General features: G+C 53.4%; 2 protein-coding genes, 1 long non-coding RNA gene and 1 pseudogene across 5 annotated transcripts; 1 reads left to right on the forward strand and 3 right to left on the reverse strand.

The window, feature by feature from the left end:
- Positions 1-979: 979 nt before the first annotated feature.
- LOC129070665 (uncharacterized) lies at positions 980-2,034 on the reverse strand. Its single transcript, XR_008529141.1, has 2 exons — positions 1,855-2,034; positions 980-1,632 (listed from the first exon to the last, which is right to left on the reverse strand). It is a non-coding gene; the product is annotated as an uncharacterized LOC129070665 (long non-coding RNA).
- A 1,211-nt stretch (positions 2,035-3,245) lies between these two features.
- On the forward strand, positions 3,246-6,076 carry TNNC2 (troponin C2, fast skeletal type). The gene is made up of 6 exons (XM_054573688.1): positions 3,246-3,348; positions 4,752-4,803; positions 4,941-5,084; positions 5,189-5,303; positions 5,454-5,590; positions 5,902-6,076. Exons 1-6 carry the CDS (start codon positions 3,346-3,348, stop codon positions 5,931-5,933), a joined length of 483 nt encoding a protein of 160 aa, XP_054429663.1. The 5' UTR covers positions 3,246-3,345; the 3' UTR covers positions 5,934-6,076.
- A 2,665-nt stretch (positions 6,077-8,741) lies between these two features.
- LOC129070847 (40S ribosomal protein S3a-like) lies at positions 8,742-9,712 on the reverse strand (annotated as a pseudogene).
- A 1,934-nt stretch (positions 9,713-11,646) lies between these two features.
- UBE2C (ubiquitin conjugating enzyme E2 C) lies at positions 11,647-14,646 on the reverse strand. Of its 3 annotated transcripts, none has more exons than XM_054573684.1 (6): positions 14,546-14,646; positions 13,983-14,010; positions 13,155-13,241; positions 12,337-12,541; positions 12,173-12,232; positions 11,647-11,742 (listed from the first exon to the last, which is right to left on the reverse strand). In XM_054573684.1, the coding sequence occupies exons 1-6, from the start codon at positions 14,644-14,646 to the stop codon at positions 11,684-11,686; spliced, it is 540 nt and encodes a 179-aa protein (XP_054429659.1). In that variant the 3' UTR covers positions 11,647-11,683. The 3 variants fall into 3 exon arrangements, with proteins under 3 accessions (XP_054429659.1, XP_054429660.1, XP_054429662.1); XM_054573685.1 differs by lacking the exon at positions 12,337-12,541 and adding an exon at positions 12,542-12,675 and having other exon boundaries at positions 13,132-13,241; XM_054573687.1 differs by lacking the exons at positions 12,337-12,541; positions 13,155-13,241 and adding an exon at positions 12,542-12,675 and having other exon boundaries at positions 13,969-14,010.
- Between the last annotated feature and the right edge of the window lie 890 nt (positions 14,647-15,536).

Genomic DNA, 15,536 nt, shown 5'->3' on the forward strand with positions numbered 1-15,536 from the left:
TTACAAAGTCCATTATTAGACAGTAGGGAAGCCCATTTCTCTGGTAAAAAAAAAAAAACCAAACAAAACTGAGGCCAAGACAAGACAAGTGATCTGGGCTGGAATCTGACCTTGCTGAGCCCAGGTTTTCTCTTATATAAAACAGGAGCAATTAATACTAGAACTAATTTTGTGACTCTTTGAAAGGAGGTAGTCCTGTGCCCGGCACAGAGCAGGAACTGACAAATGATCAGTTACATGATTATCCTTTCTCCAGTGTTCACAGGCTCTTACAATCTCCTGTGAGCCACACACCATAGGAAGTAGGCAAACGGAAAAGCTGAGATCCAGAGGCTGAGTTGGTTGCCCAAAGTCACACAGATTGCCAAGAGGCCTGAGTCTAGGGCCTCTCAGCCCAGGTCTCCTGAGTTGCATATCCTGTTCTTTTCCTGTAAAGCAAGCAGGGTGGTCTCAGCAACTCCCCTGGAGGACTTTTATCTTTCACCCAGAGGGCAGCAGGTCAGGAAGAGTTTATTGTTGCTTCCTGTCAGATATCAGTTCCTAGCAGGGCAGATATTGCTAGTTACACAATCAAACAAATAAAATCAAACAGTGGTCCCTACCTATTTTGAATGGCACAGGAGAGAGGGGTCAGGGGAAATAGATTTGAATGAAAACAACACTCCCTGCCCTCCCTATGTACAGAGGGGGCAAGGCTCTCATTTTCTGAGCCTTGTGTTCCATTGTGTTGTGCATCCTGTTTCAGGCGCTTTACATGAGGTCATATCTCACCTCACAACATCCCAGGGAAGAAGCTGTTACTGCACAATCATGTTCCATTTTCAAGATGAAGAAACTGAGGCAAATTGACTTCCCCAAAGTCCACAGCTAGGAAACAGGGAAGCTGGGATTTAAGGCCAAGTCTGTGTAATTTCAAAGCTCTAAGTAGTCTTCATTCAGCTTACCAGCAAGGGGTTGGGGCAGAAAAAAGCACACTCCATTTCATTTGTTCATTCATTCAATACTCACTCATTCATTAAACATTGGCTGAATATTAACTTGTACATATGGCTAAGCCTGGATACAAAGCAGATGTTCACAAAACCATGGGTTGTCAGAGCGGGAGGGTCACTCATATCTAGACTCGCACTTTCATTTCCCAGATGCTGGTCTGAGGCCTGGGGAGGGGCAGGGGCTTACTCTGGCTCCTACGAACAGGTCCAGAACAAAAAGATCTGCTGTCCTGTATTCTCCACTACTCTTGGCTCTGTGTTGATATCTTCTTACAGCCTCTGAGAGAATAGCCATCAAATTTTTGCTTGCATACATTCAGTAAAAGGAAGTCCATTATCTCCTGAAGTTGCTGTTCCCGTTATTGTTCAACTGTGATTCTCAGGAACTTCCTCCTTATACCAAACCAGGGGCCATTAGTCCAGTTATGCTTACAGAGAACACAATATTCACTGAACACTTGCTAAGTGACAAGTGCTGGGTGCTGGGAATGCAGAGGTGAACAGGAAACCGTCTCTGGCCTGCGGAACTCGGAGCAGGTGTGATGACTTGGCATGCTCAGAGCTGTGATGGAGGAAACTACTGGAGACCACCATGGGCTCCCTTGGCCTGGGTGTAGGCAGGGCAGGAAGGATGTTAAAGCTGAGAAAGATGACAGGGAAGTAGGCAAATGAAGAAAGGGAAGATGAGAATTCCTGGCAGGAAAACAAACAAACAAACAAACAAACAAACAAACCCCAGCTTGTGTAAAGGCCTGGAGGCTATAAAGGGTAATGTTTGGAGCTGTACCAGTATTTCAGCCTGAACAGAGCAGAGCAGCATGCAAGGCAGGGAGGGAAGGGGAGTAAACTTGGGGACCCTTACCTGTTTTCCTGAATGAGCGAAAGAACAAATTAATGAACAAATGATCGTTGAGAGTTCTGCACTCCCTGTTCCCAAAGGATCAAGTGGCTCCGACGTTTGTGTGCAAAGTGGAACCCCCTAGGTGTAGTCGCCCCTGGCCCTCTGCCTGGCTGGGGGAGGCCTTATTTAGCCTGGCCTGGCTCCACCAATCTTTCCTTGGGAATGTCTATATATAGGGGGAGAGGGTGGCCCAGTTGCCACTGTCTATCTGCCGTCCTTGGTGTCCAGCCCCCTTTCACTGGCCGGCTGTGTCAGCGCTCTTTCTGCTTGACCGTGAGCATTGTCTGCCCCCCAACACCCAGCCTGGACCCTGTGGATTCCCTGGCAGGCCTCCCTTTGGGCTTGTTCTACCCACCCCTTCACTTCCCAGGTGGCCAACTGAGAACCTCCAGGCCTCTTCACTGAGCTCTAGCAAGGGGCTGTCTACTCCATCACCTACTTAGAGAAACTTTTCCCACGCCCCCTCCAGTCCCCCCAAAATCCTTTCCCTGGAGAAGGTAAACTGGAGAGAAGAATTTGCTTTCAACCTTGACTTCCCCTCCAAGCGCACACCCTATTTCCTGAACGCCGGCATATATTTCTCCCTCTGGACGATTCCCCCAAGGGCGGTCTGTCCCAACTTCCCCTCAGTCAGGATTAATAAGAATAACCAACATGACTATAGACCTTTCTGGTTTACAAAGCTCTCCAGAAAAAAAGGAATGGTAATTGTTGCCACCTCCTAGGACAAGTACTGGAGGAGAGCATATGGTTAAAATTCTTAGCACAGTGTGTGGGGCATTGTAGAGGTTTGGTAGCTGTTGCTGGCCCTTTCCCCACCTCCTGCCCACTGCCCCTGACCATGGTTCAAAGACAGGACGTTCCACGTGTCAAGCACCAACCCTATGGAACTGGCACAAGCTAGGAGATTTCTGCTGGGGCTCCCGTATGCCACGGTCTCTCTGTGAAGGACCATCCCCATGTCATGGGGAAGGCAACTGAAGCTCAGGGTGGCATTGCCACCCATCCAAGGTTACATGTGGGTCTTGGGCTTGAGACTTCAAGGCCTGTGCTCTCCTCCTTCCACCGTGTGCCCTCACTTTTCTCTTCTGATTGTCCTTACCAGTCTTGGAGCTCGTGAGCTTCCAAGCTAGGGGAGGTCACTAAGGCGGTGGAGCAGGGCGGGTTCTCCTCACAAGAATCTAGGACGTCAAGGCTGCCACCTGCTTTGAGTCTTCAATTTCTCTGCAAGGGCCCTTGGCTAAATTAGGTAATGGGCTAGGAGGCTGGGAGGAAGGGGGGCTCGCTGACCCCAGGATCTGATTGGCCAGGGCGTCCAGTTCTGGGGAGTAGGGATGTGGGAGGAGAGAGTGCCCCTACAAATCTCAGGGGCTGGAGCAGGCCAGAACATCTTCGGGAAGTGGAGTGCAGAGGAGGTGGCCCACAGCAGAGGAGTCCCTGTGACTAGCAACCATGGTAAGGACCAGAAGGGACTTCATCCCTTTGCTCGCCGGAGTACTTCGGGCCTCTGTCAGGTCAGGTCTGGGTGCTCTGTGGGGCAGTAACTTGGATGTTTGAAGATGGAAGACGATGGTTTCCGAAACCCAAGAGGAACCTGGGAAGAAAGCCTTGGACTTCTCTTGGAAGGGCAGGGCTGGGATGTTCCAGGCATTGATCCTGAAGGCCTGCCGATCCCCTGCAGCCCCTCTGAGACTTCCAGTGAGGGGGCTCTCGGCTTGTGTCTACCTTAGCTTGGTAGCGATGGGGATCCTGAAGGCCAGAGGCAGTCACCGGCAAACCGGCTGGAAGCCTGGCCCAACCCTCCCGCGGCCGGTGAGAGAAGAACGGCTCTTCTGGGAGATGGGAGGCCTGCGGGGCCTCGAGCCAGCTCAGGTGCAGGACCCCAAGAGATCCAACGGTGATGAGGCGGGGCAGAAGATGCCAGACCAGAGTCAGTGAGACCTCGGCCTCCCCGACAGGGCATCTGATTTGGAACTACCATCTTCCTCTGAGATCCCCCTCCCCGCTGCACTTCAAGGAGTAACTAAACCCTGGAGGCCAGCTGTCGTCGCCCTTGCCAGACTAAAATTAGCCTGCCCTCCTGGCACGGGCAAGGAGGAGAGAAGGAGGGCGGGGGGCGAGGAGGAGGGCCCGCAGCCAGCCAGCTAGGAACTCCTCGGACGCCTCAGCCCTCCCTTGCCACCAGCTGCACCCAGAGCCCCCTGCCCAGATACGACCAGAAATTCCTGCAGAAACCGTATTTTCACTTCCTTAAGGCTGCTGTCACATTCTGCCTGGCAAGAGTGGCATTTGCTCCAGTGACTGCACCATCTCCGCAATTTCCTGGAGGGGAGGGATGACGTGTCTGACTCTGTGGGGCGGTCCCAGCGCCCAGTCTATGGCCTGACACTTAGTAGGTGCTCAGTAACTTGGTGTCGCATTATTTATTTGAGAACATTTTTATTGAGCACCTAGTAAAGTGCTAGGCACTGCTAGGAGCACGGGAAAGTGGGAAAATCATGCTGGAATGGTGTCCACTTGACAAATTCCTTTCACAATTCTGATTTCATTTCATCTCTGAAAAGCTGCTGAGAAGAGGGGATGAGGGACATTAAGCAGTTTGCCTAAGGTTACTGGGGGGTTCCTGATTTGACCTTTGATTGACAAGTGAGGAGGCCTTGGGCATAATCTGTTTCTTCCCTAGCTCTCCCAGACAAGGTGGGGGCTGTGGGATTGGGCAGGAGCCGTGGCTAGTTTGGAGCTGTCCTCCTGGGGGACCAAGGGGCGCTCACAGAGGTGCAGGGTGAGGAGAGCAAAGTTAAGGCAAGAGTGCGCCTCGCCGCTGCCCCTTTTGCCCTCTGACGCCGTGTCTTCCGCAGACGGACCAGCAGGCAGAGGCCCGGTCCTACCTCAGCGAGGAGATGATCGCTGGTGAGTGGCCGTGTGCAGGCTGGCTGTTGGGTGGCGTGTGCTGGGGATGTCTGGTGCCCAGGTAGCGGCGGAGGGCAGTGGATGTGAGGCCGACAGTCCAGCCAGGCTCACCTCAGCCCTCTGCCTTCTCCTCGCAGAGTTCAAGGCCGCCTTTGACATGTTTGACGCTGATGGCGGCGGGGACATCAGCGTCAAGGAGTTGGGCACGGTGATGAGGATGCTGGGCCAAACGCCCACCAAAGAGGAGCTGGACGCCATCATCGAGGAGGTGGACGAAGACGGTGAGCGGGTAGCCCTCCGAGGCAGGGCTGGGGTGGGGTGGGGAGGGGAGAGGCGAGCACCCAGGCAGCCGGACTCCGCCTCGCTCACCGCCTGTTCCCCGCAGGCAGCGGCACCATCGACTTCGAGGAGTTCTTGGTCATGATGGTGCGCCAGATGAAAGAGGACGCGAAGGGGAAGAGCGAGGAGGAGCTGGCCGAGTGCTTCCGCATCTTTGACAGGTGCTTTGGGGGCCTGGGAGCCGAGGCAAGGCGGAACGGTCCGAGCCGGGCCAGCAGGGCACGAAGGTCCTCGGGGTGAGGGTCCAGGAGGGGGCGTCAAGCGCGGCGAGCCCCTGCCCGCCCTGAGCCCCGCTGTCCCTCCGCCCCAAGGAACGCAGACGGCTACATCGACGCGGAGGAGCTGGCTGAGATCTTCAGGGCCTCTGGGGAGCACGTGACAGACGAGGAGATCGAATCCCTGATGAAAGACGGGGACAAGAACAACGACGGCCGCATTGACTTCGACGGTGAGGGCCGCGGAAGCGCGGGGAGCCGGGGACCGAGCCGCGCGGGAGCCTGCGGGGCGGGGCGCCAGTGCAGCCGTTTCCCACGCGGGTGCCCAGCCTAAGGGCGGGACTGGGCGTAGCCCGACCAAGTTCCCCCTGCTGCCGGGCAGGCAGCCCCGGACGGTTTTGAGCAATTTATCACTAAATGTGAAGGCACGCCCTCGGTGTGGTCGGATCCCTGGCCGGGCCTCGTTCGCCCCCGGACACTGCACCCCTGGCGCAGGCTCCGCGTCCCGAGGGGACCCCTGACCGCCTGCTCCTTTGTCCCGCAGAGTTCCTGAAGATGATGGAGGGTGTGCAGTAAGAAGTCCACCCGAGCCTCCACCCAGACCGCGCCGCGCTCGGGCGTGGGGCCCCCGCCCCGCCCGGTGTCATTCCCCGCCCGGGAGGGTAGCGCGGCCCCTTCTGGGATCCCCTTCTAGAAGGAATAAAAACAAACGTTGCAAAGCGCTTGGCCTGAGTGAGGGGAGGATCGAGGAGCGGGTGTTAGAAGAGATGGGCCGCCGTGCAGGGCGCCACCCGGGCGCCCTCCGTCTGCGGGTGCGGAAGGTCGCAGGAGCCGAGCGCAGGGCCGCGCTGGGCGCCCTCGGCAGGTTCGTGCCCGGCCACCCACAGCTGTGCTGGGCGTGGACAGCTCGGCGGACCGGTTGCGGTGGCGCCTGGCGCTGCAGGAGGGAGGCCGCAGGGGTTTCGATCTGAGTCAGGATGAGCCGCAGGCCCGCGGACGGTGCGGGGGACTTGGGGTAGAGTGAAGGAGCCGCAGGAGGCTGGGCCTGGGGAAGGGAGGTGAAGATTTTTCCCCCCACTGTCCCTCGTTTCTGGAGCCTTTGGGTCTTGGGCGCAGGCTACCGGGTTGACGATGGGGGAGTGGGTGCCCATCCACCCCAGGCACCATTATTTCCCTTGACCTTTTCCACTTCCTCTGTTATGAGCGGATTGTACGCCTCCTGCAGGCAATGGTATGGGAGGGTGGGGGCACTCAGCCAGGAGGAAGGTTCTGACCTCATCGTCTCCATCCCGGATCCCTGCCTCTGCCTGGCCTCCTTGACTTCAGCCCCCTCTAACGCCATGGGCAGGATCTAGCTAAAAGGAAATCTGGCCTGGCCACTCCCCTGCTGAAAGTCTTTCAAGGCTCCCGGTTGCATCTAGAAGCAAATCCAAATTCCTTCCCCTTGTGGGCTCCATCCACACCGGGCAATTTATCATTCTTGCTAGGAACAGTGGGGATGCACTTCAGCCTTGGGGCCTTTGCACATTCTGTTCTCCCTCCCTGAATGCCTTTCCTCCCTTGATAAGCCTGGAAAATTCTTCAGCCCAGCTGCGATACCATCTCAAACATACCAAGACCCAGCTGAGATACCATCGTCTCCTCCCCTGAAACCTGCCTCATTGGCTGCAGGCTGGCTTCCCCAGCCCTTTGCACACAACCCAATTACCCCAGGCGGGGTCAAAGCTAATTACGTAGTTAGTTCAGCTCTCGTCGGGCTACCTGAGTTTGAATCCTCTCTCCTGGTGAAACATTAAACCGCCCTGTGCTTCAGTTGCCTAATCTGTAAACTGGGGATAATGGTGGTACTTACGTCACAGGGTTGTGAGAAGAAGTCAATGTGTGCCAAGCGCTTAAAACAGAACCTGGCACATAGTTTCAGCGTTTAATATATGCCATTATAAACATCATTATTATCATTCTGAAACCCTGAACACCCCTGTTATTCACTGCTACAGCCCTCCCTCTCCAGCTCCTTTGTGTTCTTACCTCCCATTCATGTTTCCCAGCTTTTATTTCCACTCAGAATCAGTGCTGGGGGTTAGTAATCAGGCATTGTCTCATTCAGCCACACAACCCCGGAGGCGCATGACCTAATGATCTCCATTTCGTAGGTGAGAGGACGATGGTCTAGTGAGGCGAGGCACACAGGCACACAGCTAACAGCCTAGATGATGTCGCTCTGTGGTGGGAACAAGAACCAGGCCCTTACCTGTTGGCAGTTCTACCTGAATGTCCTGCCCTGAACTGATAAGCTCCCTACTCCTCCATCTTGCTCTCCCGTGTGCCCCTCATCGGGGATGGTACCCTGAGGGTGGAGCCCAGGTCAGGGGTTCTGGAGCCCACTTGCCACCTCTGATTCACTTGCAGTGCCCCGATGCGCTCTGTGTCCTTACGGTTTCAGCCCTCCTCTCGGTGCCCACTCAGCGCTGTAACTCAGGCCACCGCCCTGGCCATTGTGTCTGGGGCTGTTGATAACAGTAGTTACCGTCCTCCCGCCCTTTACTCTCCAGACAGACAGCAGCCAGAGGGATCTTTCTAAAACCAAATCTGATCACGTCGCTGCCCTGTTCAAGGCTTCATTAGCTGCCGGTTGCCCTCAGGAGAAAGGCCAAGCATCTTAATATGGCTTTACAAGCCCCCGGTGACCTGCCATCATTCCACCTCACCAGTCTTTATTCCTCTCCTTCTGCTCACCCTCCCGAACGTCTTGCTTTCCAAAGAGCGTGCTTTCTTATTCCAGCCTCATGGTCCAACCCGTCTTCAGAGGCTTTCCTGGACCCCCCAAGTCCTTGTTAGGTACCCCGCCTCTTAGCTTTCACAGCAACATGTGAGAGCTAAGTGCCCCACTAGTGCCCCACATTTATTGAGTGTTTGCTATGTGTCAAGCTAAGCTCCTTCACCTCCCACTTTACAAAGAGGTTAAGTCTAAATACCGAAGGATAGACAAGGAACGTGGAGATGGAGTGGGGATTCTAACACAGTTCTTCTGCCTGCCTGGTCAGAGCTCTTAACCCCCACTCACTCTGTATGACACTTTTTCTACCCTATTGATATGCCTGTCTCCCCTTTGAACCCCATCCTCTTTGAGCACAGGACTCTGTCCTTTTCCCTGCTTTATCCCCAAGCATAGGGCCTTTACCTTGTAGGCTCTCAACTACATCATGTGAACAGGAATAAAAAGAATCGTACCTTTTAAAACAATATTGCAGATAGTGTGTGGATGACGTGTCTGAGTGGTTAAGGCAATGGACTGCTAAAAAAGATCACAAATAGGATTTTTTTATTTGCCACCATTAAAAGTCTCAATTCTGAACAGCTTCTTGGGCTGGGAGCTTGTATCCATCAGCTCGATTTACCATGAAGCTCCATGAGTTTTCCAATTCAAACCTGGGCTTTTTCATTATTTTGACTTTTCTAACAAAGACATCATAGAGCAGGTGACTTGACTGGCAAGACTTTTCTATGTCTTTTCCAATGTTATCTGGAATCAATTTATCTACCACTTCTTTCAAATCATTTGTCTGCCCCTCTCGGGTCATGCTCTCCAACATCTTCTTTTGGATTTGGCGGACCCTTTGAGGCTGAGCGTAAGAGGCCTTCCTACTCTGATTGTTGCGTTTTTTTAGTAAAACCAACACAGAAGAGACGAAGCAAATAACCATTGGCACTCTTGACATTAGCACGAGCTTCAATCAATCACGGTCTGCCCTTTTTTGACCATGGAGCACATTTTGTCACAGGTAACATCCATGCCATGGATATTAGGCAGTTTTTTTGCCCTGGGTGCATGGCTCAGTGGATTGAGCACTGGCCTGCAAAGGTCACCGGTTCGATTCCTGGTCAGAGAATGTACCTGGGTTGCTGGCCGGGTCCCTGGTTGGGGGTTGGGGACTTGCAAAAGCCAACTGATCCATATTTCTCTTGCACATCCATGTTTCTTTCCTTCTCTTTCTCCCTCCCTTTCCTTCTCTCTAGAAATAAAAAAATAAAATCTGAAAGAAAGAAAGAAAGAAAGAAAGAAAGAAAGAAAGAAAGAAAAGGAATTAGGCAGTTTTTGCCCTGAACATCCTCAGTAATTCGTGTGAATTTTCTAAATGCAACATCATCATTCTTTAGATATGTTAGGTTCACTTCAAAAACAAACCACCAGATGCGATTTTGTTTCCTCGAGTTCTCATGACTAGTGTTGTCCCGATATTTTTTACATTGAACATAGCTGGGGCTTTCACATCACACCGATCTTACTTAGAAAATCAGTCAACCACATTCTTCTGGGGTCCCTCTTTGCTGCCTTTCGTAAGGTGCTTATTCTTGCTGATGCCATGGTGCTACTCAGAGAGCCCAAAGGGCATCATACCTTCTAATACTGTATGAGGCTTCCTGTTGCAAGTGCCAGAAACCTAATGAAACTGACTTACACCAAGAAGCAATTGACTTGTTGGTTCCTGTAACTGGGATGCCAAGGCATGAACTGGTGGCCAGAGTCCCAATGTCACCTCTCTCCATCTCTCAGCTATTTGCCTCCGCTTGGCTTTCTTCCCCCTGCAGCTGCCTCCGCGAGCAGCTCAGGCTGACTCCCTCCATTTTAGCCACCCTATTAGTGAAATAATTTCACTTGCTCCCAGTGATTAATTCCAGGGCACACTGATTGGTTCGGAACTTCAGTGTACGGCTGGGTTCCTGTGACTGACACAAGGTAGACAACGTGACCATCTGGGGGATCAAACACCAAAATCAAGAACCAGATGGGGACACTTCCCAAGACAGGCAAAAATACATCCACCTTGGCCAGCATTTATTAAGGACCAGCTTAGTGCCAGGTTCTGAGCTCTGCTCCTCTCAGACATCCTGCAACCCAGCATCTTGCAAGTTCAGGAGCATTAGGATCACCAGGAGAGACTGTTGGGGCCAAGAATTTTCATTTCTAACCAATTCCAGGTGATAACTGTGCAGTACCTGGGAACTGATGAGAAATGCAGAATCTCAGGCCCTACCCCGGACCAACTAAATCAAAATTTGCATTTGAACAAGGATTTAAGTGAATTTATAAGCACTTTAGATTGAGAAGCACAGCTCTAATCTCCAACGAGAGAGCTAAGTGCACAACTTTAGAGATAAGGAGACTGAAAAAGAACACCCAAGTTCTACCGGATCTGACAACTCCAGTTCTCACATGTGGCTGCTTGGTGGGGTACAGGCAGGAAAGGGGCCTGGGAGAGAGCAGAAGAAAAGGGGTGGGGGAGAACCTTCCTGATGGGCCCCCTGCTGTCTTTTCCCCTCTTTCCAAAGCCTGCCCAACCAGCTGCAGGCAGACCCCAAGTTAGGTGGAGAGGCTGAGACCTGGGCAGTGTTAGGGTGCACCCGGGTACTGTTTATCCAACGTGGAGATCCCTCCGCGGGACCTGGGCCGGGCCCATCACGGCAGCCTGCTCTTCCCTGTGCTGGGCCCTAGCTGGTCAGCACTGGGGTTTCCTCCCAGGGGCCGAAAGGCCAGGGCCTGTGGCAGGCCAGGGGAAGATGGCCTGGGGCCACTCTGTCAGCAGCTGGAGGAACTGCTGGAGGGGAAATGTGTCCCCTTGGTGCATGGGGCCATCTGTGGGGGGCCTGAGGCAAGGGGTGAGTTGAGAGCTCAGTCCAGAGGGAATGGGCTTTCCCTGGCTGTCTCTCTAGATCCTGGGCCTGCTGCAGGGTGACCTGACCCTTCTTTTTCAGGGCAAGACCACTTATTGTCAGGAGGTAGGTGGCTGGTCCTCTGCACCCCAGCCCCTAGACTGTGGTCTGGTTTAGCCTCATCTGCAACACGGCTGGGGCTGCTCCAGTGGAAGTTACTAACATTCCTGGAACATGTCACAACTCTAAAGAAACAGGCATCTGTGACACCCATTTTATAGACATGGAACAGATGTCAAGTCATAAGGTCATAGGGGAACAAAATCCTAGTCACTCCACTGCTTGGCCCTACGGCCTGGACATTTTGAAGGACAAGTGCTTCTTCCTGGAGATCTTAGGAGCCTGGCCCCGCCCCACCCGAGCACTTCTAGCTCTAGGGTAGTTGCAAGACAGCAACTTGTAAAAAACAAGACAAAACAACAACACACTAATATATATTTATTTAATATATTCATCACAGGGGTTCGACCAGAGACTTAATTTAAAAAACAGAAACAAAACAAAAATGACACCACAACTGAAGACAGAGAGTCATATACAGAAATCAAGGCAAGGACAGACCATCTAAGGAAGAAAAAAAAGACAGGACAAGGAGAGAGGCTGGCCAGCCCGGGTCAGGGTTCTTGGCTGGAGGCGTGCTTTGCGTAGGTTTCTTGCACGTACTTCTTAAAGGCTGGAAGAAAGAGGAAGGTCTTGGTGAGTGATGGGGACAGCAGTTAAGGCGGGCAAGAGGGCAGCAGGGATGCAAAGGCAGGCAGAGTTTGCAGGGCCGGGGCAGTTCCCAGAACAGATTCTTCCTCTGCTGCCCGCCAGTCAGGTCTCCTGGATGGGCTCTGCTTCCCTGAGACAGGTGAGGGGACTAGAGGGCCGTCGGGAGCATGTCATTTGCACAAGGCTTTGCCTTCTACTTAAAAAGCCCCTCAACCCACAGGGTTAATTTTCTTATTTTATATCAAACAGGCAAGCTGGAAACGTCCAGGCAGAGGTAGGACTGGCATGCCCCCTCGCTGCCCCCATCCCCCCTGCTTAGGACACATTCCTAAGTCTCAGCGAGCCTTTGAAGGTTGGGAAGGGATCACCCAATGTCGAGGAGGAGGGCTCACCAGTGGGGTTTTTCCAGAGCTCAGCAGCATGTGTGTTCAAGGGGCTATCGATGTTGGGTTCTATGGGTGAAGAGAACAAGAAAGGTCAAGGGTGTGGAAAGGCTGCCTGGAGGAGTCCAGACAGGTTCCCAGGTTGCAGGGGAGGGGCTAGCCTCAGCAGTCACCTCCTAGCAGGCTCTGGATGGACAGCAGGATGGTCCTGACGTCATACAGAGCAGACCACTTGTCCTTCAGGATGTCCAGGCAGATGTTACCCTGGGTGTCCACGTTGGGGTGGTAGCAGGGCGTGAGGAATTTCACTGTGGGCGCGTTGTATGGGTAGCCACTGGGGAACTCCAGGGAGAGCTTATACCTCAGGTCTTCGTATACCTGGCATCGGGGAAACAGAGGCAGGCAGCAAGCCTGTTACCCTGAACCTCATATCCCAGCCCAGCCCCCGCATAAGGGGCTTGCTAGGACCTTTGAGTTTTTTTGGGATTTGACAGAAGATAGTCTTACACCGGCTCTGGCACTTTCATATCTGGTTGGGGACATCAGGGATCCTTTTAAGGGTTGTAAAGTGGCACCCTGGGGGTTACCACAGCCATGCTTTCTAGTCTATTTAGACTTAGTTGCTAACATGTAAAAATTAGGAGAGTTTGGGCACAGATCTGGAGTTCTGACTTCTCTTACACCCAGATGTTCAGCAATGGGAAGCTGCCATTTTGAGACTTGTGAGCTCTCATCAGCCAAAGTTTCCACTTGTCCTCCATTCCTTTCCTTGCTCTCTGGCCCCCTGACGAATCTAAATGGACAGACCTGCTTTAAACCCACCCTCTTAACATACAAAAGGGGAGACCAGGGCCTCAGGCTCAGAGCACAGGGGAATGAATGTCTTGTCCACCTAAGGGTTGGAAGCAGAGCTGGCACTTGCGTTATTTCACCTTCCACCCCTCCCCAGCCCTAGCAAAACCACAGACATGCAGCCCAACCCTACACTTACTGTGCCGGCTGCTCCATGGATGGTCCCTATCCACTTGAAAAGGTTGTCTGATTCAGGAAAGGCCGAAATTCCTTTGTCACCAGACATCTGAGGAGGAAACGCAACACTCCTGGGCTGCTGAGAACACTCCTGGCCACAATGGCTGAACCCTCACCCTTTAAATTCCATCACATTCTGGTCCAAAATAAAGCAATCAGACCAGATTGATGGGCTTTTCTGAGGAAGTGGTTAGACTCCTGGGCCTGAACATGCCCTTCTGGGGAGGAGGTTTGGGATTATAAGGCTTTAGGGCCAGGGTAAGGAGGGCGGGGTTCGGTAGTGATTATGCTGGTTGCTGGGAATTCAATGAAACGTTCTATTGAGGGCCAGTCCTATACAGAGCCCAGGGACTGTTCACTAACTAGGGAGATACACAATATGGGCATTGAAGGACTCGAATGGGATATTCAGCGTTAATGTAGAAAAGATCATCTAGGCTGGGAGCATCACAAGGAATGACAAGACTAGAGATACTAAGGGTGGAGAGCCAGGCATGGCTAAAGCTTAAGGCAGGAAAATAGGACCAGGGAAGGCCTTGTATGGCTTCTGGAGGCTAACTGTATCTTAGACACAACTTCATTGTGGGGAGACGGGATTAGGAAAAGAGACTGCTGGAAGAAAAGGCATGGGTGGGGTAAGTGAACTTCGTCCCAGAAGAGGGCAAACTGGACTCATCATTTTACCCCCCTGTCCGATCATGATGTGGAAAGCAGGCTACTGTACTGATGAGTTAGTGCAAAAGTGGGAGGGTGGACCCCTGGCTGGGGAGCTGGGCAGGGACTCACTCACCATGAGCGTCATCAGCTCCTGCTGTAACCTGCAAAAAGACCATCCAGCGTCACCTGGGAGTCTGGGTGGGCCAGGGCTCCTGTTGGCCCAGTCTCCTCCCAGAGACAGTCTCTCTGAAGGAGCTGTCATGGAGGCTTACCCCTACCCTGAAGGGAGGCTGAGCTTGGCGGCCCACTCCCGTTTCCACACGAGGGTCCCAGTGAGTCCTCACTCTCCCTGCTTCCAGGCTCTTTCAGCATGGTTCTAGCGTGTTCCTAACCCCCACTGCTCCTCTGGCGTCTCTCCCCGGGCCAAATCTCAACATTTCTCTCCTTCGCTGTCCCCACCAAACTACCGAGGGTCTCCAGCGCTTCTTCATCATGGCTCACACGCGGCGGATCCTGGCAGCATTCCTACACCTTCCGTCCTCCTTCGGAAAGGTCTCCAAGAGTAGCCCGAGCTCCTAGAGTGTCCCCCCACCTCCCATATCTCAGCCGTTCCAGGAGGCGAGGGGGTCCCGGAAATCTTCGCTCTCGGGCCCACTGCCCGGGACCTGCCAGGCCCGGCCTGAGCCCATCACTCACCTCTTGCCCACGGGGCCCCGGGCAGCTCCCCCGCTGGGCTCGGCTCCTTTTCGAGTGGCGGTGACGCTGGCGGCGGCTGGGTCGCGGTTCTGGGAAGCCATCCGGGGAGCGCTGGCAAGGCTACAGGTACTCGGAGGACACCGCTGTAACTGCAGGGATGCGGGCCGTCTGCCCACGTTTGAATCGCAACCCTGAGAGACTGCTGACCAATCAGCGGCTCGCTTGGGTTTGATCCAGCCAATGGGGCGCGCCGGAGGGCTGTCACGGTGCAACCGCTGGACTCACGCACTAGCGCACCACTACCGCGGCGGGAATCCTGCTTCTGAGGGGCGATTGGCTGGAGGGACTGCCATTAAAATGACTCTGCAGTGGATTGGTGGCCTTTGGAAAGCCACCACCATTAAAGGGCTAAGAAAAAGTCCACGTGGGATGAGCCGCTGTAGGTTAAACGCCTGGCGACAGGCCAGGACCCTATTCCCGGGAAATGGGAGGGTCTTTAATCTTGCCCTGCAGCGCGGAGACCCTGAAACTGGAAACCTCTGCCTCTCCCCGTTATAGCGTCTGGGCCAATCGCGAGGGCAGAAACTTGAGGCTATGGCAGTCTTAGCCGTAGACTCCCTATTAGAAAGCAGGTTCATCTGCTACCTTAGCTCTAAATAATTTAGTGTTTTAACCTATAAAATGGGTTTTCTTCTGTGCTATCATCAACCCGCCCTGGTGCCACCCATTACATTTTGCTACTTCCATACCTTAGTTGGGTGAAGAAATAAGAAATAGCGAGACATGCCCCGACCAGTGTGGCTCGGTCTTGGGCGCCCGCAGGCAGAGCTAAAGGTCATCCCTTGGACTCCGGTCACATGCCTGGGTTGCTGGTTCTTCCGTGTCAGGGCGTGTACCAGAAGCAAATCTGTGGATGTTTCTCTCTCGCATCCATGTTTCTCTCCCTCTCTTTTCCCCTCCCTTCCCATCTCTCTAAACATAAATAAAATCT

Source organism: Pteronotus mesoamericanus, unplaced genomic scaffold (genome assembly GCF_021234165.1).
Source record: "Pteronotus mesoamericanus isolate MK-2021 breed Mesoamerican mustached bat unplaced genomic scaffold, CSHL_Meso_final contig_25, whole genome shotgun sequence".
Taxonomy (NCBI): Eukaryota; Metazoa; Chordata; class Mammalia; order Chiroptera; family Mormoopidae; genus Pteronotus; species Pteronotus mesoamericanus.

Bases quoted from the DNA above. Each gene is read 5' to 3' on its own strand.
- TNNC2 (XM_054573688.1), top strand. The intron at 5,085-5,188 runs GTGAGCGGGTAG...TGTTCCCCGCAG, and splicing joins CGAGGAGGTGGACGAAGACG to GCAGCGGCACCATCGACTTC. The intron at 5,591-5,901 runs GTGAGGGCCGCG...TTTGTCCCGCAG, and splicing joins CGGCCGCATTGACTTCGACG to AGTTCCTGAAGATGATGGAG.
- UBE2C (XM_054573684.1), bottom strand. From the start codon at position 14,646: ATGGCTTCCCAGAACCGCGACCCAGCCGCCGCCAGCGTCACCGCCACT. The intron at 14,011-14,545 runs GTGAGTGATGGG...GTCTTTTTGCAG, and splicing joins CGGGGCCCCGTGGGCAAGAG to GTTACAGCAGGAGCTGATGA. The intron at 12,233-12,336 runs GTGACTGCTGAG...CTTCACCCATAG, and splicing joins CATCCAGAGCCTGCTAGGAG to AACCCAACATCGATAGCCCC.